Genomic DNA, 20,769 nt, shown 5'->3' on the forward strand with positions numbered 1-20,769 from the left:
ATGCTTGTTATCTGCATGCCCTCTATTTGTTGTTTTATAATTTTACCTAATGCATTTTTCTTTTCTTTCCAGATTTTGTTAGATATGGCGACTTTAATGGAGTCTGTCGTGGACAGCTACAATGACCTATTTATTAATTCGAGGGGTAAGTGTTCATCACGGGAGCCTTTGATTCATTATGTCCCGGGAACTGTGTGCATTTAGACTCTCTCTCTCTCTCTCTCTCTCTCTCTCTCTCTCTCTCTCTCTCTCTCTCTCTCTCTTCCTCGTTGGGAGAGTCGGTAGAGTCCTCGGCTAGCACTCTGCTAGGCCCGAGTTCGAGTCTCCGGCCGGCCAATGAAGAATTAGAGGAATTTATTTCTGGCGATAGAAATTCATTTCTCGGTATAATGTGGTTCGGATTCCACAATAAGCTGTAGGTCCCGTTGCTAGGTAACCAGTTGGTTCTTAGCCACGCAAAATGAAGTCTAATCCTTCGGGCCAGCCCTAGGAGAGCTGTTAATCAGCTCAGTGGTCTGGTTAAACTAAGATATACTTAACTCTCTCTCTCTCTCTCTCTCTCTCTCTCTCTCTCTCTCTCTCTCTCTCTGTTAACGCACTTTTAATGTATACATGCTTTTTTTAAGGGTGATGGGTAGTAGCTTCTGATTGAGAACCGAGCTTGTGTGTAGCATGTCTCATTGTGCTAGGTGTTTGTCACATCCTAATAGCATGTCTTTGCATTAATGAATGCTATTTGGATCCTGGTATATTTGCTCAGTATGGTTCCCGTTATCGAGGGCGAGTTCTTGCTTCTGAAGTCCAGAAAAGTGGTGGTTCCATCGATGTCTTGAGTTAATTGAAATACTGGCAACCAGATGAGTTTAGAACGTCTGCCATGCGACGTCTTTGGAAATGAATTCCATTGTCCCCCCAGAATTGTTATAGTAATTTTCCGGAATTGAGTACGTTGTAAACTTCCTTATTGAAGGCCTGTACAGTATGTGGTCATGAATTTTGTACTTAATTCATACTATAAAGTCAGTCTTTTTTAAATCTGCCTTTAGAACGACCATGGTGAGGGAAACCGCCAGTGTTCTGCCGTGCTTTTAAGTCAGATCTTAACTGCTGCAATATGTAAATGAATGGAACTAGTTAAAAGATTTAATGTATAAATTAAATAAATCCGTTTCACTGAGACTAACGTTGATAGGTAAAGAGACTCCCTATAGCGCACCAGTATCAGTTATTTATTTATTAGTTTTACCACTTTGAAAGTACCTCACGCAAAAATGAATTCGATTTTTGCGAAATATTGTGTCGAGTCCCGCTAAATATAACTTTGTTCCAGTATACTGTGTATATATGTATATATAATTATATATATATATATATATATATATATATATATATATATATATATATATATATATATATATTGTAAACTTTTGTGAAATTGATATATATTGTAAACTTATATATATATATATATATATATATATATATATATATATATATATATATATATATATATATATATATATATATATATATATATATATATATATATATATATCCGCACATAATTATGAGAGATGGAATGATTTATTACTCATTTTCATTTGCAGTACAGAAGAGTGTTCAATGCCAGTTTATTGTTGACTTTTTGCATTTTATATTAGTATTGAGCCTTTGGGTATTAAAGTTGCATTTTGTGTTGCCAGGAGGAAGACTTAATCAAGTTCTTATTGCTCCGTATTGCCGATGCTACGTACTTGACTTAAATGTCGTCCAGAGTGGTCGGCATGAGTATATGTCGTGTGACTTTTTGCTGGTGTTTTTAACCTGAATAGATCGAGGACTTGTCACTTCTGTCCACATACATTTTTTATTCCTCTTTTGTGGGTGAGGGCTTTTATCACTTTCATTTTGATACTGCACTTCAGTTTGACTATCCATCTATCTGCCTGTATGTATGTATGTTCCAGCATAACTCCGAAACGCATTGAGCAATTTCAACCAAACTTGGTATACATATGACTTACTGTGGGGGTAAGACATCACTGGTACCAAAGGGGGTGGGGGTGGGAAGGGGATGACAAGTAGAAATAACTGAAAACGACAAATATTAGTGTCTAATCCATAGTTTTCGAGGTCGCTGAGATGAATAGTGACACTCCTGTTGCCCTTTAAGTCCAAGTTCAGCCCCGATAGGAAGAGGGGATGGGTGAGAAGGGGTGAAATATAAAATGTCAAAAATGCTAGGCAATGTAATTGAAGCGACTATCTTAACAGGACAGGGAGAGAGTGAGAGTGAGACGAAGTAAAAGAGAGAGTAGAGGGGGTGTTAGGGATGAGAAAGAGGGGAAAGAGTGAGGGAGAGTTGGAGAGAGAGAGTAGAGGGAGTGTTAAGGAGGAGAGAGAGAGAGAAGGAGAGGAAGAGGAAGAGGAAGTGAGAGAGAGTAGAGGGGGTGGTAGGGACAAGAAAGAGGGAAAGAGTGAGGAAGACTTGGAGAGAGAGAGAGGAAGTGAGAGAGAGTAGAGGGGGTGTTAGGGAGGAGAAAGAGGGAAAGAGTGAAGGAGACTTGGAGAGAGAGAGAGAGAGAAAGAGTTTATTGGTTGTCATTCAGAGTTTTCCCCGGCAGCACCGGGTTGGTCAGCTATATATATATATATATATATATATATATATATATATATATATATATATATATATATATATATATATATATATATATATATATATATATATATTATATATATATATTATATATTATATATATATATATATATCACAATGTGTATGTGGCCTGTGTGTGTATATAAATACATGAAGTGATCTGCAGAGTTCTTTGAAAGTGGTTAAAGGAATAGGAGAGAGGTAGCGCTTGCAGACAGGCGTTCTTCTTGCAGGTGTACTTGAATAGGGAAGCTTGATTAGTCCTCATTAGGGTCTGAGAGGCAATCTGATGTGACGGTACATTCCACTGGTCTCTTGACGACATACAGACAGAACTGTCAGCATTATACGGTTGCAGTTCTTGTATAATATGGATTGTTGAAGACACGCTTAATTTATGACAAAGTCTAGTCTTCCCATTCATTTTTTCGTCCTTTGATTTTATACACCTAAAGTTTCATAAGTGCCGTTGAATAAGAAACTGTAAGGTCAATTATACTGTCATTTTGAAAATATTTATTAGAAAAGAAGTTGAAAGAAAATCCGTACTTCGATAAAGAGTTTTGAAATGACTCATGATCGATTAAATTGTGTGGTGCTTTGTAAGATCAGTAAATTTAAGTATCATAATACTACGAATGCGCTCAAAAGAGATGAAAAGAGAATTACGGCAAGCATAAAAGGCCTAAAGTAGATCTATGGAGAAGTGCTTTGGCATTACCCTGGTGCCAAATATCCTATCATCTTTAAGTTCTACTGTCGGGAGGGGGCGTGAGGGGACTGGTGGCACCGTGACCATCCCATCCTCACCCACCCCCTTCCTCCTCCTCCTCCTCCTCCTCCTCCTCCTCCTCCTCCTCCTCCTCCTCCTCCTCACATTCACTTCATCTGATCCCGGAGGACCCAGGCTCCTACCCTCCACCTGACGGCCTTCCACTCCGCCATGGAATAAACCACAGGAGATATTTTCGAGCGCTTGGGATGCTTCAGATAACACCGTCTCTTCTACAGTTAACAAAAGAATGTAGGATTGACGTGCATCACAACGAATATCCGATAATAATTCTGTTCCTTATCTTGGGTTCAATACCGCGGACACTGCTTGACCTTTAAAAGGTCCTCCTGAGGTGGAAACTTTTGAGGTTGCATCTGGGGTTGTAACAGTTACCTATGACGCTTCAAGACTAACAGTGGAGTTGTAAGAACACAACTTGCTAGTTTTTGTAAGCGTATGGTATACTGATGTGATCATCAGAATAACAGGATTTATTCGTGAAAGTCTTGACCGATGGGGGTGTGCGCGAGTCATTGGGTGGCCAGTAGATGAGAATACCCTTCTTGCTCAGCGATTCAGTTAGAGAAACCACAGACACGAAGAGTGTGCGAAATGAAGGCCAGGACGAAAGCTGCTAACAGGGTACTTGCAGATCTAGATGCGTGGTCTGGCTACTTCGTGATAGGAGAAGGTGACATGTTACACATCGTCACCATATCTGCCAGTTTCCGAGTCTTCATCTGATAGTGCGGTCTCTGAAAGGCGTCGTTACAGTCCTCTTGCTACACAGTGTTGGGAAATGGTGCTGAGTGCAGGGTACCTGATGTATGGAATTTAAACAAATGACTTGAACTTGTATGTTGAAATATTTCGTCATTAGCTACATTCATCTATCCATATTGAGAGAGAGAGAGAGAGAGAGGTGGGGGCAGGGAATGGGAAAGCAATGTCTATCTAGAAGATGTAATGGAAACGCAGGTGAAATGTAAAGATAAGGATAATGTAAGATTAAAGAAGGCCTGAGTCAGAAAGTAATTCAAAGCCAGCTTTAGTGAGGGGATTTCTAATTTCTGCTTAGTATATTAGGAAAGCAGTGCATGTTGAGTAGCGGCCGGAATAATGACTATAAGTGAAGATACAGGAAAGGCGCGTTCATGTAGAGGTAGGAGTGATCCAGAGAGGAGGCAAGGACAAGGTCACTGATGAGACGAAATGCCTTTAATTTAATCCTGTTCAGGGGGAAACAAAAGAAGAGTCGGCCCTTGGGGCAATGTTCCAAACAAGGACTGTTGAGGACAGCCAGAAGTCAAGCAGTAGGAGAAGAGGAGAACTTGACGTCGGAACAGAATACCTTATTTTTTGTTTTGAGCAATTTGAATTTTATGATTAATCCCAGACAAAGATTGTAACCTGAACACCAAAAATGTTGGTGGAACTTTGATAATGAGTAGCGTTTTCGTCATCAGATCAAGACTTGGATGGGAGAGGAGGCTAAGAAATGGATGGAAACTGTGATGTTGTGTCATTAGATTTTACCAAGTTTAGAGGCCCTCATTCAGATATGCTCTTAAGATCAGTTTACAGGTGAAGAGATGGCAGTTCGAAATTGGAGGTGAAATCAGTCGAAATATGAAGAGTTGAATCATCAGCAAACTCTTGAAAAAGCAAAGAAGACTGGAAAAGATTATGGATAAAAAAAAGAGAGAGTAGATTAGAGAATAAATCCTTAAAGAACACTGCTAGTAACATTAGCAGTAGCACGCGTCACTGAAGGTTACTTGACCCAGCGTCAGGCATAACTCCCAGCAACCGTATGCCACCCATGTTTCTGATAGGTGGACAGTGGTTAAACATCATTAATACAAAGAAAGCAAGGACATCAAGAGCGTGGAAGCAGATTGATGAAATGCATAATTATGCAACAAGAGATCAAAGCCAGGTATCCATTACGTGGAGAGATTAGCTTTAGTGACGTTGCTCGCTCTAGCAGCTCACAAGCTGGTATTTACAGAAACAGTTAGAAATCTGTTTTGTAATCTGTTAGTAGACCATGTCATGAAGGACATATTGAACTTGGGTCAACATAGAAAGCTCATTATTGACTGAATTAAGGGTACCAGTGGTAGAAGTCTTAGGGAACAGTTCTCCTAACTAGAATAGACAGGTTTCATACACAACTGTAGAGGCTAAGCTGCTCAGAAGTGGAAACATCTAAATCGATACTGTAACTGCCCTTGCAGAGGTAAATTTGTGAAGGCTTGTGATGAGGTTCCCAGCAGTCATGTCGCTTTTCTGCACATAATGGACAGATGTGTTTTTAGCAAATATTGTAAGAGTAGCCTTTACTTCACCAGTGCACACATATTTGCCACCGGAGCCGGAAGGGTGGCTTATGGAGGTTGTAATGCAGATTTGCCACTTATCTTGAAATGATAAAAAACTGGCCAGATAAAGGGGTGATGTAATGTATGAGGCACGATGCGAAACTTCAGCACTCCATTTCTGATGCATCATTCCGTCTTCCTGCCGCATTTAGTTCTTGAGTCACTCTCCTGTGGTGGGCAGTTGTTACGCTGAGCAACAGCGTCTGTATTCAGCTTTTGTGACATCTCGCAATACGGACTGGTCAGTGGCAGCAGTCTGTGCTTATCATATTCTTACGTCATTATCGTGTTCTTACGTCATAGATAACCTCAAGTGTTCAGTCAAGGTGCGAATACAACTGTTGTACATCATGGGACAACATTTGCTGCTTCCTTCAAGATTCTCTCTCTCTCTCTCTCTCTCTCTCTCTCTCTCTCTCTCTCTCTCTCTCTCTCTCGTACACTTTGATTTAAGGGAATGGCACCTTTCCGGTCTGAAGTTTTGTAGGGTCTTCATCTTGTAGACTTAACTGGTCGAAGTGTCGGTTTCCGATTTTCGAAAAGTAACAAGGTAATGATAATGACTTCGAGAGCCATCGCGAGGTTTTCTTTTGGACATTTTTTGCGTGTTATACACCGAAAAAGAATATCCACCATCACCTTTGGTTCTCTCGCCTGTGGAATAAATGTGCGGCACTCATTTTGCTGTGTTCTTTGCGGTAGAGGTTCCACGATCTCTCGCTGCTCAGCCAGCAGTCTTTGATTCCTTTCGCTGCAAAGCCGTCGAAGTATTCTGGGAAATGTCTTGGGGTCTTGGTGGTCGTAAGTCTGGGAGAGGCTCTAGTGCTGCTGCTACAGGAAGGAGGCCCCGCGTGGTTTTTTCCCCACGTGATTACTGTCCAGCATATATCTTTTTGTATCGGTTGTATTCATCTGTACACACTCATCGCCGTGGGTTTTCGCTGAGTTTTATATAAGAAAGGTGCCGTGTTAGTGTTAAACATATATTTTTTTGTTTTTCGTCTTTTCCTTTCATGTCTTGATTTTTTTAGGGTGGCAACACGAATTACCGATGTCGTTTTATTCCGTCATTGCAGTGTTATTTTAGTACCAGTGGAACCACAATGGACATTTGAGTATGCGCGTGATTTACAAAGCATCATATCATAGATTGATGTTGCGTCATAGTAACATGCAGCCAGAAACGAAGTCGGAGAATGGTTTACATTAGGTAAATTTGTGCAATCAGACACATGATCTTGAGCCTGTCAATTCATGCTTTGTTTGTCAGATGACAGGAAAACTTTGATTAGAAAAAACCAAACTTGAAATGAAAGTAGTTGTTGACAGTGATGTAGTTTGAGACCAGAATGAAAGAGTTACGTGTAGGAGTTCGTTTTGTGACCAGAATATAGCAATCTACTTCGAAGCTCTTGTGCGTCACTTTCATTCTGCTTTTGCAAGATGTAGGATGATGGAATTCATTTAATTGGATTCCATTTTTCCAAAAACATCTTCTCCCGAAAGTCACTGAAATTATCGGAAAAGTTTTTTGATAGACTTGGTAAAAGCTGGTTCAACACCAAAGAGACAAAGATTGAAGTCGCTTCGAACTTTGCAGTTTTAACATGAATTATGTTGATTTTGAAATGAAAGGCAGCCACGCCGAGTAGTCGATGATGGATTTCCTCTGCTGCCAAGCGCTGCAATTCATCTTTAATCATTAACATCAGTAAATCTGTGTCATTACCGTCTCTGACACTCGGCCAGGGAGGTAAAGGAAGTAATTAGGAGTTTGGGGAACTTCGTATTAACTTAAAAAAAAGTCAGCTGTAGATTTCCAACGCTGCGGATGTCTTAGGTTTTAACATTATTACATCCAGCGTACAGCATCTGCCACTTTTAAACCATGTAACCCAAATCCTTGTAAGGTTCTACGAACTTCCCAGGAACCAACATTTGTGCCTTTCTTACAAAACAATTCGCCTAATTTCCACTCGTTCCCTGTAGCAAGTTTTTAGTAATTCTACTTTTACTTCTAACGTTTCTGTTTTCTTTTCACAGTTTTATTGCACATTTTTGGCATGTCAAATGTTTTAATCAGTTTTATAAAATATAACATCTATATAGACGTCTTGCGTTGTGGTAGGGCTTCTCATTTTCGGAGGCGGAGGAGCGTTTGCAGTGCTCTTCGTTCCTCTTGTTCGGTAACTCCCCTTCAAGATTTCTGCTGAATATCCATCCCCCCCCCCATTCTCTCTCTCTCTCTCTCTCTCTCTCTCTCTCTCTCTCTCTCTCTCTCTCTCTCTCTCTCTCTCATGGGTGAATACTGCCCATACTTCTTCGTATCCTTTATTTACGCCTGTTTCCAGTAATCTAGGTCTATTTGGTTCCTGTTTGTTTGAATCGTGAGACACATATGTATGGTTATTATGAATCGAGAGCATTTAAAGCTTAAATATAAATACTTTGTGTAAATAGTACCTCACGTTATGCATGGGATTTCATCAAGTGAAATTTTTTGTTGAACATGACAGACGATGTAGTTTTGGCGTAATTGATAGCAACGCATTCTTGGTCTTGGTTCATGGGCCGGGGTAATATTGGTTTAGTTGGTTATATTACATACAGATAATATACTGCTCGTGTAAAGCTCAAATGGTTCTTTTTCTCCATGACCACCCTTTTGAATGTGAAATGCCGTGCTGAAGAAGTTAAGCATACCTTAGTTTAACCAGACCACTGAGCTGATGAACAGCTCTCCTAGGGCTGGCCCGAAGGATTAGACTTACTTTACGTGGCTAAGAACCAATTGGTTACCTAGCAACGGGACCCACAGCTTACTGTGGAATCAGAACCACATTACAACGAGAAATGAATTTCTATCACCAGAAATAAATTTCTCTAATTCTTCATTGGCCGGTCGGAGAATCGAATGCGGGCCCAGCAGAGTGCTAGTCGAGAACAATACCAACCCGTCCAGTGAGGAACTGCCGTGCTGAAGAAACAGGGTGATCCAAGCGACAGCGACTTCCTATGTACTAATGTTGGGCGTGCATCTCATGCGATAAACTTGCTGAATTGAGAACCTTTAATGTTGTGAAAGTAATTACACAGAGAACTTTATGCAGCTGCAAAACAAGACCGGCACGGTGCAGTATATGTACATACTCGTCTTGATTAGTAGAAGGGATCAAGTATTTCCTGTCGGCAAAGGAGGGTGTGTTAATGAGCCCCTTGCAGGTGTTTTGGCATGTGTTGTAATGCCTGGTGCTGCAGGTTAAGTAGCTACACTCTCTCTCTCTCTCTCTCTCTCTCTCTCTCTCTGCCTTGCAGTATCAGGTTAATGTTGTTACAGATTAATGTGGCATGGACGCTTAAGAATGCGAGTTTATTGATTGATGAGGTACTTTGATTAACTTAGGTGTTTATGACTGGGAGTTTTTCCGCATTCCTTATAACTATTCAGTGTATTTTTTTTTTTCCACTACAAACCAAAAATACTGCAGGAGGAAGGAGCAGTCCATTCTGACTGTAAAATAAAGATGAAAGTTTATATATAATTTTGATTATTAATTTTACCCATAAGCGATCAAGATAGTGTACATGTATATATGATTAAATGTAGCATTAATATGTATCACGTGAAAAAGTTTTAATTTCATCAAAGCCAACAACGAGAGAGCCTTATATATGTGTGTGTGTGTGTGTGTGTATATATATATATATATATATATATATATATATATATATATATATATATATATATATATATATATATATATATATATATATATGCTGATTTCATTGAATTCTAAGACTTTTTGATAGTTGATCAACTTCTTATTAGTTTGACAATATTATCTGAATCTTCTACGTTCGTCCAAATTCAGTTGATGGACAAAAAATTGGAGATTAACTTTTTGTTCCATTTACTAAGAAACCCAACACCACAGCTGTCTGGTCACTCGTCGTGACCTCTTCAAAGTTTATTAACTGGACTGTTGTTGTTTTGTGATTAACCTGGTTTTATGCCAGCACAGGCTCTTGCTCATAAAGCAGCCCGCAAGTTATTTTTTGACAAGTATGTGAGTTAAGTATATGTGCATGATATTCTTTATTATGATTTATGGTCATGCCAGTGAAATGGTGTGATTATCTGGACACAGCATCCTGCTGTTCTGTTACAGTGTGCGGACGGATATGTAGCATCCAAAACAATAATAATACAGTAAATCACCTTACAGTAACAAGTACAAAATATACAATCTTAATTTATTTATAGTTACAAGTCACAATACAGTAAAATTCATAATGAAAACACAATTTACATTGTGAAAAATAATGAAAACATAAACCACGTGTTCGGGTTATGATAGCAGCAGACAAACTGTCCAATGTTGGTTTGTGCAACAAAGTACAAACAAATTCTGCTATAATTAATCTGTGACAATTATGTTCTGCATAGATGATATCTGTATTCTCCTAGTACTAGCTCTTGTGTTACACACACACACACACACACACACACACACACACACACACACACACACACACACACACACACACACACACACACACACACACACACTAGAGAGACAGACTAACTTATAGCCATGTGGGAAAAATATACAAACCTGATAAGAGGTAAAAATAGGGAGGAGCGGATTCATTAGCGTCTAAGGCCAGTGCAACATGTACAAATATTGTTTTTCGCTGCTGGTGGGATCAAATCTTTTCTTTACGCCCAGGAAATTAAGGGAGTTAGTCGTCTGTCGTGGGCCTAGATCAATGGTGTGATCACACCAGCATAGATAAAAGATGTTTGCATGTGTAGTTCTGTGGTTGAAGTGTAGTCAGGTTGTGCAAGCTCCCCAGAAGGGATACACAGTTTGCAACATTTGATCAGTTCCATAAGGAACTTATGAGAAATATCAAAGTTGTCCTTGCCACAGAACAGCAATGTATAAAGGACTTGATACATAATTCCGAAAAGGAAATTAGGTCAGTTCTGTACACCGAAAAGTGTAAAAATATTGTATACTGTAACCAACAAGTGAGAGTGGATACAAATTCTGCCCAAACAATGTCTAATGCCAGAATTTCAACTGGAAACAACAAAATAGCCAGTTCGGATCAAAACATATAATCCTTGGTGAGATGCCTCAATGTGTATTTTCTCCCAATGGTATCTAATTGATGAGAGAAAAACCATGATCGGAGTTGTACATGTAGAATTTAGAGACAGGTCAATATACCCTAATACTGACAGAATGATGCCTGGTACCACCTTCACCAGATATGGAGAAACCACTAAAAGAAACGGTTCTCCTACCTGTGCCTATTGCATTAAAAGCTTTAGAAGACATCCTTCACTAGGTCAATGGAAAATCATGTGAAGGCAGACTTTCAGAATTTAGTAGTGAATAGAAAACAAGAGACAATGGCAGAATTGAAGCCATTTGCCACGGTCATCCCAGTTTCGAAAAATTCCATGAAAGAATGGGCAACGCTTCAACTCCATTTTAAAAAAAAAAAGCTCCCTCTAGATATAGCTGCTCAGCATTTTGGGACCCCCAAGAGAAGAATCTCAGAGGGGGCAGCCTCAGCAGAATTTCATGCTAGGATCCACCTCCTTAGTATTACAGTATAACCTCTACCACCTTGCTGGAAATTGCCACTAAAAGGCTTCCAGATTATTACAGAATAATTTTTACCACCCCTGTATGTCATCCTCGGGAGAGTCATTGCCTCTAGTCGCGATTGTGGCACGGAGATTGTTGACATTGAATCCTTGGAAGTCCACCATGGCCTATTCTCCATTCAGCATATGGTTCCAGGCATAATTGAGGGTCTCTATAGTGATGTCCTTCCAAGCATCAGCAAAATTCTATGTGGCAGACTTCATCAAATACTTGCGAAGATTATCCAGTATCCATTCCTCCCCTGTATCCAAGCCTTGCTCCTTCTCCTCGTCTTTGAATACTACCATCACCTCCTCCAGGAATTTCCTCCGGTATAGCCATTTCGTTGTAACAGTAACCTCTTGGTCCGCTGGCTGAATTAGTGTACAGTAGTTGTATTAGGAGGCAAATATATACTGTAACCCTAATACAACCTTCATCACCAACCAATTGGGCTGTGTTAGGATGCACAGCCTTTACCCAATGTCTTGCAATGCCAAGGTCCTGTGTCTGATGATGAATAACCTCCTTACGAAAATGATTATGGGACCAATCAGAAACTATCATGGAGGTGAACCAAGCCTTTGCCAAATGATACCAAGTCACTGGGAGCCTATCCATCAACCCACACCGGACACGTGGTTTCTTTGCATGTCCAACTACCACTGGTTTGCAACAATACCCACCGGTGGCGTTTGCACATAAAGCAGAAATATGTTGCTTGGAAAGCTTTCAACTGGGTAAATTCTTTTCCTTCTCATCAGCCAAGGTGTTGATGGCTAAGAAGCGACAGAAAAGACCAGTTTCATCAGCATTGTACAGTAGATCTACTCTGAAACAAGGCCTTCTTTCCTCAAGTTTTGCAACATTTGGTGAAATCCTTCTGTTCCCTCCTCAGAAACATCCAAAACTTATCCATGGTTTTTTTTTCCTAGAAATCCCATGTCAACTTTTTAACCGAAACACCTAACCTTCGCATGCCTTAAAGTCTGCAACCTTATGTAAGCCTGCGAATTTCATAGCAGCAGCTTTCAACTCAGCACTGTGTTTGTTCACACCAGCAGCCCTTTGTTGCCAAAATCACATCAAGGAAGACTGGTCAGTGTCCTCATAACAGCCTTTTGCCATGACCTTTGGGCTTGACTCCTGTCCCATCTTTTTACTGAATTCCATGGTGTACTACCTCAGCTTGTCCGGGGAAGTCTTGATATGCAAGGTTGACCTGGCAATTCTGTATTCTTCCATTATACATGACCTGGACCAAACTTGCTCCATCTTCCCAACAGTTTCTAATTTTTTTTGAAGGGTCAGCACCTTCCTCGCCCTCTTAGGACGAGGTGAGGCCATACACGCAATGCACAGCACCATACACAACACAAACAAGGACCTGCTGTGCTATGGGCACTGCAATGAAAGCCTTATTCTTAGGAAATAGCATCACAAAAGCGATCACTGAGCAATTCAGACAAACAATTGATCAAGCACAAAGAAGGAAAACAGTCTGTTGTTACTGAGTGCACTGATACTTTCTGGATGTTGCCAGATAGCGTACGATATGCTTATGATGCTCTGTCTATCAGCCGTTAAAAACAAAAAAATTACAGTGATGTACATGTTTCCGCCAATAGCGAGAAAGCTTACAAAATATGCAAGTGCTGCTCTACCTCTGCACCTTCTACCATACTCTGTTAAACTGATGATGTATCCACATCAGCCAATAAAAAGCAATAAACAACGTGACATTTCATGACTTGTTAATGTGTGTTTGTGTGTACGTTTCCTAGCACAGTACTGTATCATGTTTCCATTTTTTCTCTCTTCTTTTTTTGCTTTACTTAATTTACTGTACCATATTTCATTACAAGTTTAGTTTACCAAGTATGATTAGAATACATATCATGAAAAGAAAATATTTTATCACTGTTATTTCATCTTTAATTACTGTACTGTATGAATATTTAGCTGTGAATTTGCTATTTATAACTCAATTCTTGGTGGTATCATCATGACCCAAAACAAAGGAGTGTGTACATACATACGTACTGTATGCACACAATATCATTTATCTTTTGGGTTGTGAAAATAAACAAATAAAAAATGCGCTGAAGTTTCTTCATCACACTCGAGTTTTCTGTATGAGTTGCGGCCCATGAAACGCTCAGCCACAGCCCAGTGGTGGCCTGTCCTGTAGCATTGCCAGGTGCACGATCATGGCTAACTTTAACCTTGAATAAAATAAAAACTACTGAGGCTAGAGGGTGGAATTTGGTATGTTCGATGATTGGAGGGTGGATGATCAACATAAACAATTTGCAGCCCTCTAGCCTCAGTAGTTTTTAAGGTCTGACAAAAAAAGTGTGGATGGACGAACAAAGCCATCTCAATAGTTTTCTTTTACAGAAAACTAAAAATGAGAAAATACAGTAAAAAATATAGGTGAGAATAGCATAAAATATAACTAAAAAAGTGAAGGAGCATGTGTATTATTGTAGTACAGGCTTCCATGTAAGTGGTACCTCAGTTGTTTCTCTCTCTCTCTCTCTCTCTCTCTCTCTCTCTCTCTCTCTCTCTCTCTCTCTCTCTCTCTCTGTACTGTATATCTTTTTTTTTTCAGTATATTACTGTGTTTTCCCTTAATCAAATGTGGAAAAATCATAAACGTAAAAACATGAAGCAAAACAAGCTAGCAAGTCAGATGTCTACATAGCCCTCTTCACCCATCCAACACTGCATCCCCACCCACCCCCTCCCAGCCAGGGAAACTGCTCCCCAGCTCCATTCACCCCCAAAACAACCCCTTCTGTGAATGAGTTCCTCTACAAAGCCTCACTGCCCCACCCCTCCCATGGCACCCAGCCAACAAACCCACCCCCTCACCCTTGGAAACTTCTCCAGGCCTACCCCACCCTCTAAAACCCTTTCTCAGTTTATTTTTTAGTGTAAGCAGTGTTACCAACATTTTCCTGAGGCCGAGCAGCATTGCCAACCATCAGAGAGCAGTTTTTTTTATTATTATTTTAAAAAATTTATATATATATCTTTTGGCCTTGGTCCTTGGTCCAGGTGTGTTCCAGATAATGAAGATCCAGATAATTGAGGGATTGCTTATATATAAACCCCTCTTCATTTCAGACCCTCGAGTGGATGGTTGGCTGTTGATGGATTCCCCGTGGCCAACATTATTCATCTGCCTCAGTTATGTATTCATTGTCAAAGTAGCAGGTCCTTATTACATGAAGAGTCGGCCTGCATTTCAACTCCGTAACATCATAGTCATATACAATGCCTTCCAAGTGGTATTTTCAACATGGATTTTCTTTGAGGTAGGATAACTGTTTTGAAGTAACATATCTTAATTTTCACTACAGTGTGGTACATTGCTTTTGATCATAAATAAATAGTTTAAAGATTTCCGTGACCACTGTAATTAAAAAGCATATTACCCTGCAAAGGGTTTTCAGAATTTTATGTCCATGAATAAAACTGTAATTGTTGTTCATTGTTAAAAGTAATTAATGTTGTAGGTTTCCTGTTTAAGAGTACTGTACTTCGTGAACTAAACACCTAGATTCTTCACACATTGCATAGTTTTGATATACTGTAATATAATTCTAAATTAGTTTATAAGTCTACAGCTCAGAATACAGTGCTTTTCAAACCTTATTAAGGAAATATTTTTCCTTTTCAAGAGCCTGTATGTTACCTTAAATGAGTTTTGTATATAGAACAAATAATGACTCCCCCATCCTTGTTTATTGCAAAGGTTTGCTTATTTTGTAGCTTCCAGAAACATTGCCCTATTGTTTTTACAGCAGCCACAAACTTATTCTTAAATCGTGAATCTAAGGCCTGTACTCGTTAGTTAATGCCTGCTTGATTTTGTTTGCATGGTGATCGAAGCCTTCATATGGGGATTTGTTTTATAGAGCAGATTATAGCCATTAAGTTACAGAAACCTTAAGTGGTAGTTGTTTTCAAGGTGTGATTTGAAGATGTGAAAATTGAGTCCAAACTTAACTTGCAAAACATCAGTCAGCTTCTTGAATGGCGTTGAAAAGTCATCAGATACAAGAACATATCTAGATGCTGATAAATGAGATCATGCTAAGAACAATGGAATACAAGTCGTTGAGACTGGATACTTCCCCTAATGAAACATTGTTCTTACCTGAAGTGCCTGCCACACCTTAAGTTTGAGTAGTATGTTGTCAGGCTGAAGCTGTGTTTTGAAAAAGAACAGGAGTGTGCATATGTATGTATATGTATATGTGTGTATATATATATATATATATATATATATATATATATATATATATATATATATATATATATATATATATATATATATATACACACACACAGGCAGTCCCCGGTTAACGGCGATCCGGTTTTACGGGGCTTGTTTAGCGACGAAAATTGGCAATTTTGGTGCGAAAATTGCCGATTTCCGCTTATCGGCGCCAGTAGTAATACATACCTAACAGAGGCGCCGATAACCTAAAATCGCCACTTTTTGGTGCTAATAGGCCCCAAAAATGCTGAAAAGGTGCCAAAAATTGCCGATTTTTGGTTAACGGCAATTTTCGGTTATCACCACACCCTCAGAACGGAAGCCCCACCGATAACTGGGGACTGCCTGTATGTGTATATATATATATATATATATATATATATATATATATATATATATATATATATATATATATATATATATATGTGTGTGTGTGTGTGTGTGTGTGTGTCCATACATATATAAATTTCAGTAAGCTGAAAGGTAATTTTATTTAACTCAAACTAACTCAGCATCCAGGCTAGCCTAGATGCTTATACCCATTTTATTCAGCTGAAACTATGACCTTGTTCACCCAAGTAAAAACTATGCTGATTCCTTAGTAAGTCAGAAATGTTAAGTGGTGATCTTCCTGCCCAGGATGGTGACCTCAGATGGCCATATTGAAACACCCGGTCCACCACACAGCAATATACTTTAGTGAGGAAACATGAAGCTAGCAAGTTGCTGTGTTTCCTCTTGTTTAATATCTATAAAGATATGCTATTTTGATACAGCTCTGTTAATCATTACTGTGGAATTTATTTTTAAATATTATTGTTCTGGGGTCTGTTTTAGTTGAAGTAAAGAATTTTGCATTCTAATCTGTATAGAGAAAATGGTGGAAGGCCAGATATACTGATTTAAGAAAATCTGTTCCCTTATTAAGCAGTCATTAACCTATATACAGTACATACAAATAAATATAAGCTTTTTTTAACCAAAAAGAGAAAAATATGAAATGTTGATTTATATTGAGTAAAGAGTTTTGCATAAAAGAGACATGAGGTTTTAAATAAGACCACTTGAGAAGTGTTACTAAACTGCGGTACCTCTATAGATGCAAAGAATGCTTATGGGAGAAGCCCTAGTGAGAAATTTGTGTGCAACTAAAAGTCTCCCCAGAGTTAAAGGTACAGCCTTCAGTATAGAATCTATTGTAGCATGTTTTAGATGTTACCACGTTTCCCAGTTTTGATTCATAAAACCTTAACCTAAGTTGGGACATTGTATAGATGTGGCAGACACATTGCCACACCTTTGTATACCAGGTCAGAAGGGAAAAAACAGATTAACACCATTGTTCTACGTGCATAACCGTGAAGACAAAAATGAGTGAAAGAACTGGAATTTGATGACAGTAAGGGATGATTTGTAGTAAAAAAATATTAAAGATTAAGAATTGAGATCATACAAACTGTTTTGATCACAGGGTAGGGTAAGGATGATTTAGTTTCAAGTCTTCTAAATGAATTACAGTATATAAATGCCCAAAATCTAGCCCAGAATCACTAATAGAAATAAATGATACTATAAGATAAAAAAAAATAGTGTTATTGACTTCTTTAGTGATGACAGATTGTAGATTAAGTCAGCATTTCCCTGGAGTGGTCTCTTGTTCTGGGTAGCCCGTGAGAAGGTGGGTAGGATTGAATGACTGGGGTAACAAACTCCGAATTGAGGGGGCCAGATTAGCCATAGTTGGATTATAAGTCAGGAAGAAGTTTGGCAACGTAGCTAATGACAGCCGTGTTTGTAGTCATTTTGGTTTGACTAGGGCCTTCAAAGCATTGTGGTATGCTTGCTATATTTGGATCTATATAAAGAATGTCTTACATTTAGGGATTGGGTTACTGGTATAGACATGCCAAGATTATTTCACTGTGACTCTCTTATTTAAATGAACTATAACTTTGTCTGTTTTGTTTTACCATTTTAGGTTCCTTTCATGCAGTATGCCATTCATTTTGCTGCTCTGTCAGCATTATGTTTTTCTCAAATGGCTGAATGGGCAGGATCTATCTACTGTATTCCATCTTTTTTGTGCAGTACAGAGTAAATACGACAGTTAACAGAAAAACTTAACAGGAAGGTAATGCAGCACTTGCAATGACTATCAAAATTTACCGTACTCTATGAGAATAGAGATTCAACCAAGAATGAGTGGTAATCGACAACCTCCCATGAGAGGCGGCATCAGCCATGCAGGGGTGTGTTGTCTTATATGCTTTAGGTGTTTGGTACTGTCAAGTTAATAGCATCTAAATATGAGTCTTGATCTTATCCTTTTCATTCCAGAAGCTGGCTGATGATGGAGTATGATTATTTATATTATATTTAAAATTGAAGCTTTGGTATATCCAATCAATTAAATTTTGTATGTAAGTTTTGATGAGTATCATGTTCAATCAGTTATTTTTCTGTATCAGATGTTTATATGATATTTTTGGGGCTTCATATGGAAATTTATACTTGAATATTTGCTCATATTTTACAATGTAAGAGATTTCTTCCCCCTTTTGATAATTTGTGGAGCTTTTCTATGTACCTTAGTAATGGAAAATCTTTTTCAGTTTTAAAAGATGATTATGTCAAGATTTTGAGCTTCTGCTCTGCTAGTACAGTATTCTATATTTCAGGAAGTTTGCAGTTCAGAACGTGTAATTACAGGTTTAGCCGTCATTTTCATGCTTTTAAGTTAATTGCATTACAGTACTTTTCTTTATGCAATACAAAAGGTCTTCTTCATAATTAATTGCCACCTGGCATGTTCATTACCTTAGCCAGGGTAACTGGAGTACATATTAATACCAAGTACAGATGATGTAGGGCTACACCAAGATGAAGTAAAATACAGTAATTATTGACGTAAAAATAAGAGTAGCTAGCACTTTACATCACAAACAGGCTCATGAGTGAGAGTATAAAACGTGTGAATGTTTTAAGTTTGAAGTAATATTTGTTTCTTCACAACCACATCAATCATATATTAGCCTATATTTTCTTCCCTGAACATTCCCATGATCACCAGCCTTTTTTTCCCCCAAGCCTACAGTAGTCTGACGAGGCATGTACCTTCTGGTTCCTCAGGTACGTCTATAGCCATTTCCTCCAGAGGATTGCCATTCCAGTGTGTATTGCTAATTCATTTTCCATTTTTTTCTCTGAATTATCATTTATTTCAAAATGTATCACTTCAGCATTCTCAGTAAGTGGTAAAAGGATTCCAACAGTGGTTTGCTTCATCCCAAGAAGGATACTGTATTACTGATTGTGATTCTTCAAGCTACTGTGCGAAAGGCAACAGCAGCAAGAGCAAGTTAGTTTCTTTTGTCCTTGAGATGTTTTAGAAGACGCTAAGGGTATTACTCAGCCTCAAGATTTATTGAGTGCGAATAATTGTTTTTGGACCCTGTTTGCCTTCCCAATGGGCACCAGTCTTGGAGAAGCAGTTGACCAGCTCTCTTCTTCAGGGATAGTATCAGTCTTTGCCACAAAAAAATATTTCTTTGTCATAGCTTTCCTCCAGTGATGTAGCTTTGCTAGTGATTTCTTTGTCTCATCAGGGAGGAAGAAGAGGAAGCATTCATAGTTACAAGAGATCAGTTTGGCTCCAGTGGAAAGGAAAATAACTGATCATGGACAGTACACCAAAGACGCCAGTTTCCCATGAGTTGTCAGCTACACTGAAAATGGCCATGCCATAAGTGCCCTTGACCCCTGCCATACCAAGAATATACATTTTAACTCTTCAAAGGACTGGATCAGGCTTGAAGAACATTCAGATGAAAACAACCAAGAGAAAGTCATGGCTTTACGAGATGAAGCTTCCTTTTCGTAGGCCCTTGACTGAGTTTGTGAGATCTCAGTGTAGGAGCTTCTTCATAAATCAAGGTGGAAACTTTAGCCAGTGAGCTTAGGTGAATCTAGCAAAGGCAACCCAGCAAAGCTTTTGTTTGATCTGTCACCAACCACTGCTGTCTCAGGCATGGTTGGTAATGTGAAAATTTGGAGTAAAGACAAGAAACCAATAAAGGGTATAACGTGACTCATGGCTCCCCCTCACTTGTTTTCACCTCTGAATCAGAAGCTATGCTGCTTCAATAAGATTCAAGGATGTTCCTTACAGGTTCATTATCCCTTATTTTATACTCGTGGTTCCTTTGGGAGTTTCTCACCATATCCAACTGGCAGGAATGGGTATTGGGAACCATTAAGTTGTCGTTTACCAAGGGGTGGGGGCCAAGTCATTAGATGTTGGTAAGGCCAGGAGGATAGAGCTGTCACTAAGTTGAACATTGACTTACATTATAATGGTGTTATTTATCCTCTCTGATTTTGCAATTAAGAATTAATAATCAGGACCTCTTCAGTCTCTCATCTCCCTCAGATGTTGAGCAATCGTTTTCGAGTCTCTGATTCTCCAGAGGAGCTCACAGAGATACTAACTTCAGTGGAAGCTAGGGCCATAATTTTTTATGTTGTGAATGAATAATTGTACTTGATACAGCAGTTGACTTAAAAGGAGAACCTACTACCCAGGACAATCTCTTCCTCTAAGATTTAGGTACAGAGGGTAACAAGCATTCTTTCGTTGAGAACTTACCTTTTGCTATCAACAGGTCAGTTCCAACAAGGAGTCAGTGTTTGCCATTTCAGCCACAGAAAGGGGGATGGCAAGGTTGAAGGAATGAGGATAGGATAGGATAGGATAGTACTCCCCAACTGACAGTGCTTTTGCTGGGGGAGTCCTAGCTGGAAATAATAGAGAAGAACCAAGTAGAATAACTTCTACTTGGTATAGTAGAAGTTATTAGTCAATTATTGACTTCCCTTCTTGAAGAAAATAAGAGTTCACTATCACTGAGATGTACAGTGTAGCTTTGAGATATTAAAGGCTACAACATTAAAGGAAGATCAATGATCGTGAAATTAGCAGTTGAGGTGGTGCAGGATGG

The 20,769-nt window shown here is 39.0% G+C and overlaps 1 protein-coding gene across 7 annotated transcripts in view; it reads left to right on the forward strand.

Moving 5' to 3' along the window:
• The window catches only part of LOC136837732 (very long chain fatty acid elongase 7), a 483,891-nt gene that overhangs the window by 433,505 nt on the left and 29,617 nt on the right, over positions 1-20,769 (forward strand). For all 7 annotated transcript variants that reach the window (XM_067102656.1, XM_067102655.1, XM_067102652.1 and 4 more), the window contains 2 exons: positions 73-145; positions 14,614-14,804. In XM_067102656.1, coding sequence (XP_066958757.1) covers positions 85-145; positions 14,614-14,804 — 252 coding nt within the window. In that variant the 5' untranslated portion in view covers positions 73-84. The remainder of the gene's footprint in view (positions 1-72; positions 146-14,613; positions 14,805-20,769) is intronic.

This window comes from Macrobrachium rosenbergii, chromosome 59, assembly GCF_040412425.1.
Source record: "Macrobrachium rosenbergii isolate ZJJX-2024 chromosome 59, ASM4041242v1, whole genome shotgun sequence".
Classification (NCBI taxonomy): Eukaryota; Metazoa; Arthropoda; class Malacostraca; order Decapoda; family Palaemonidae; genus Macrobrachium; species Macrobrachium rosenbergii.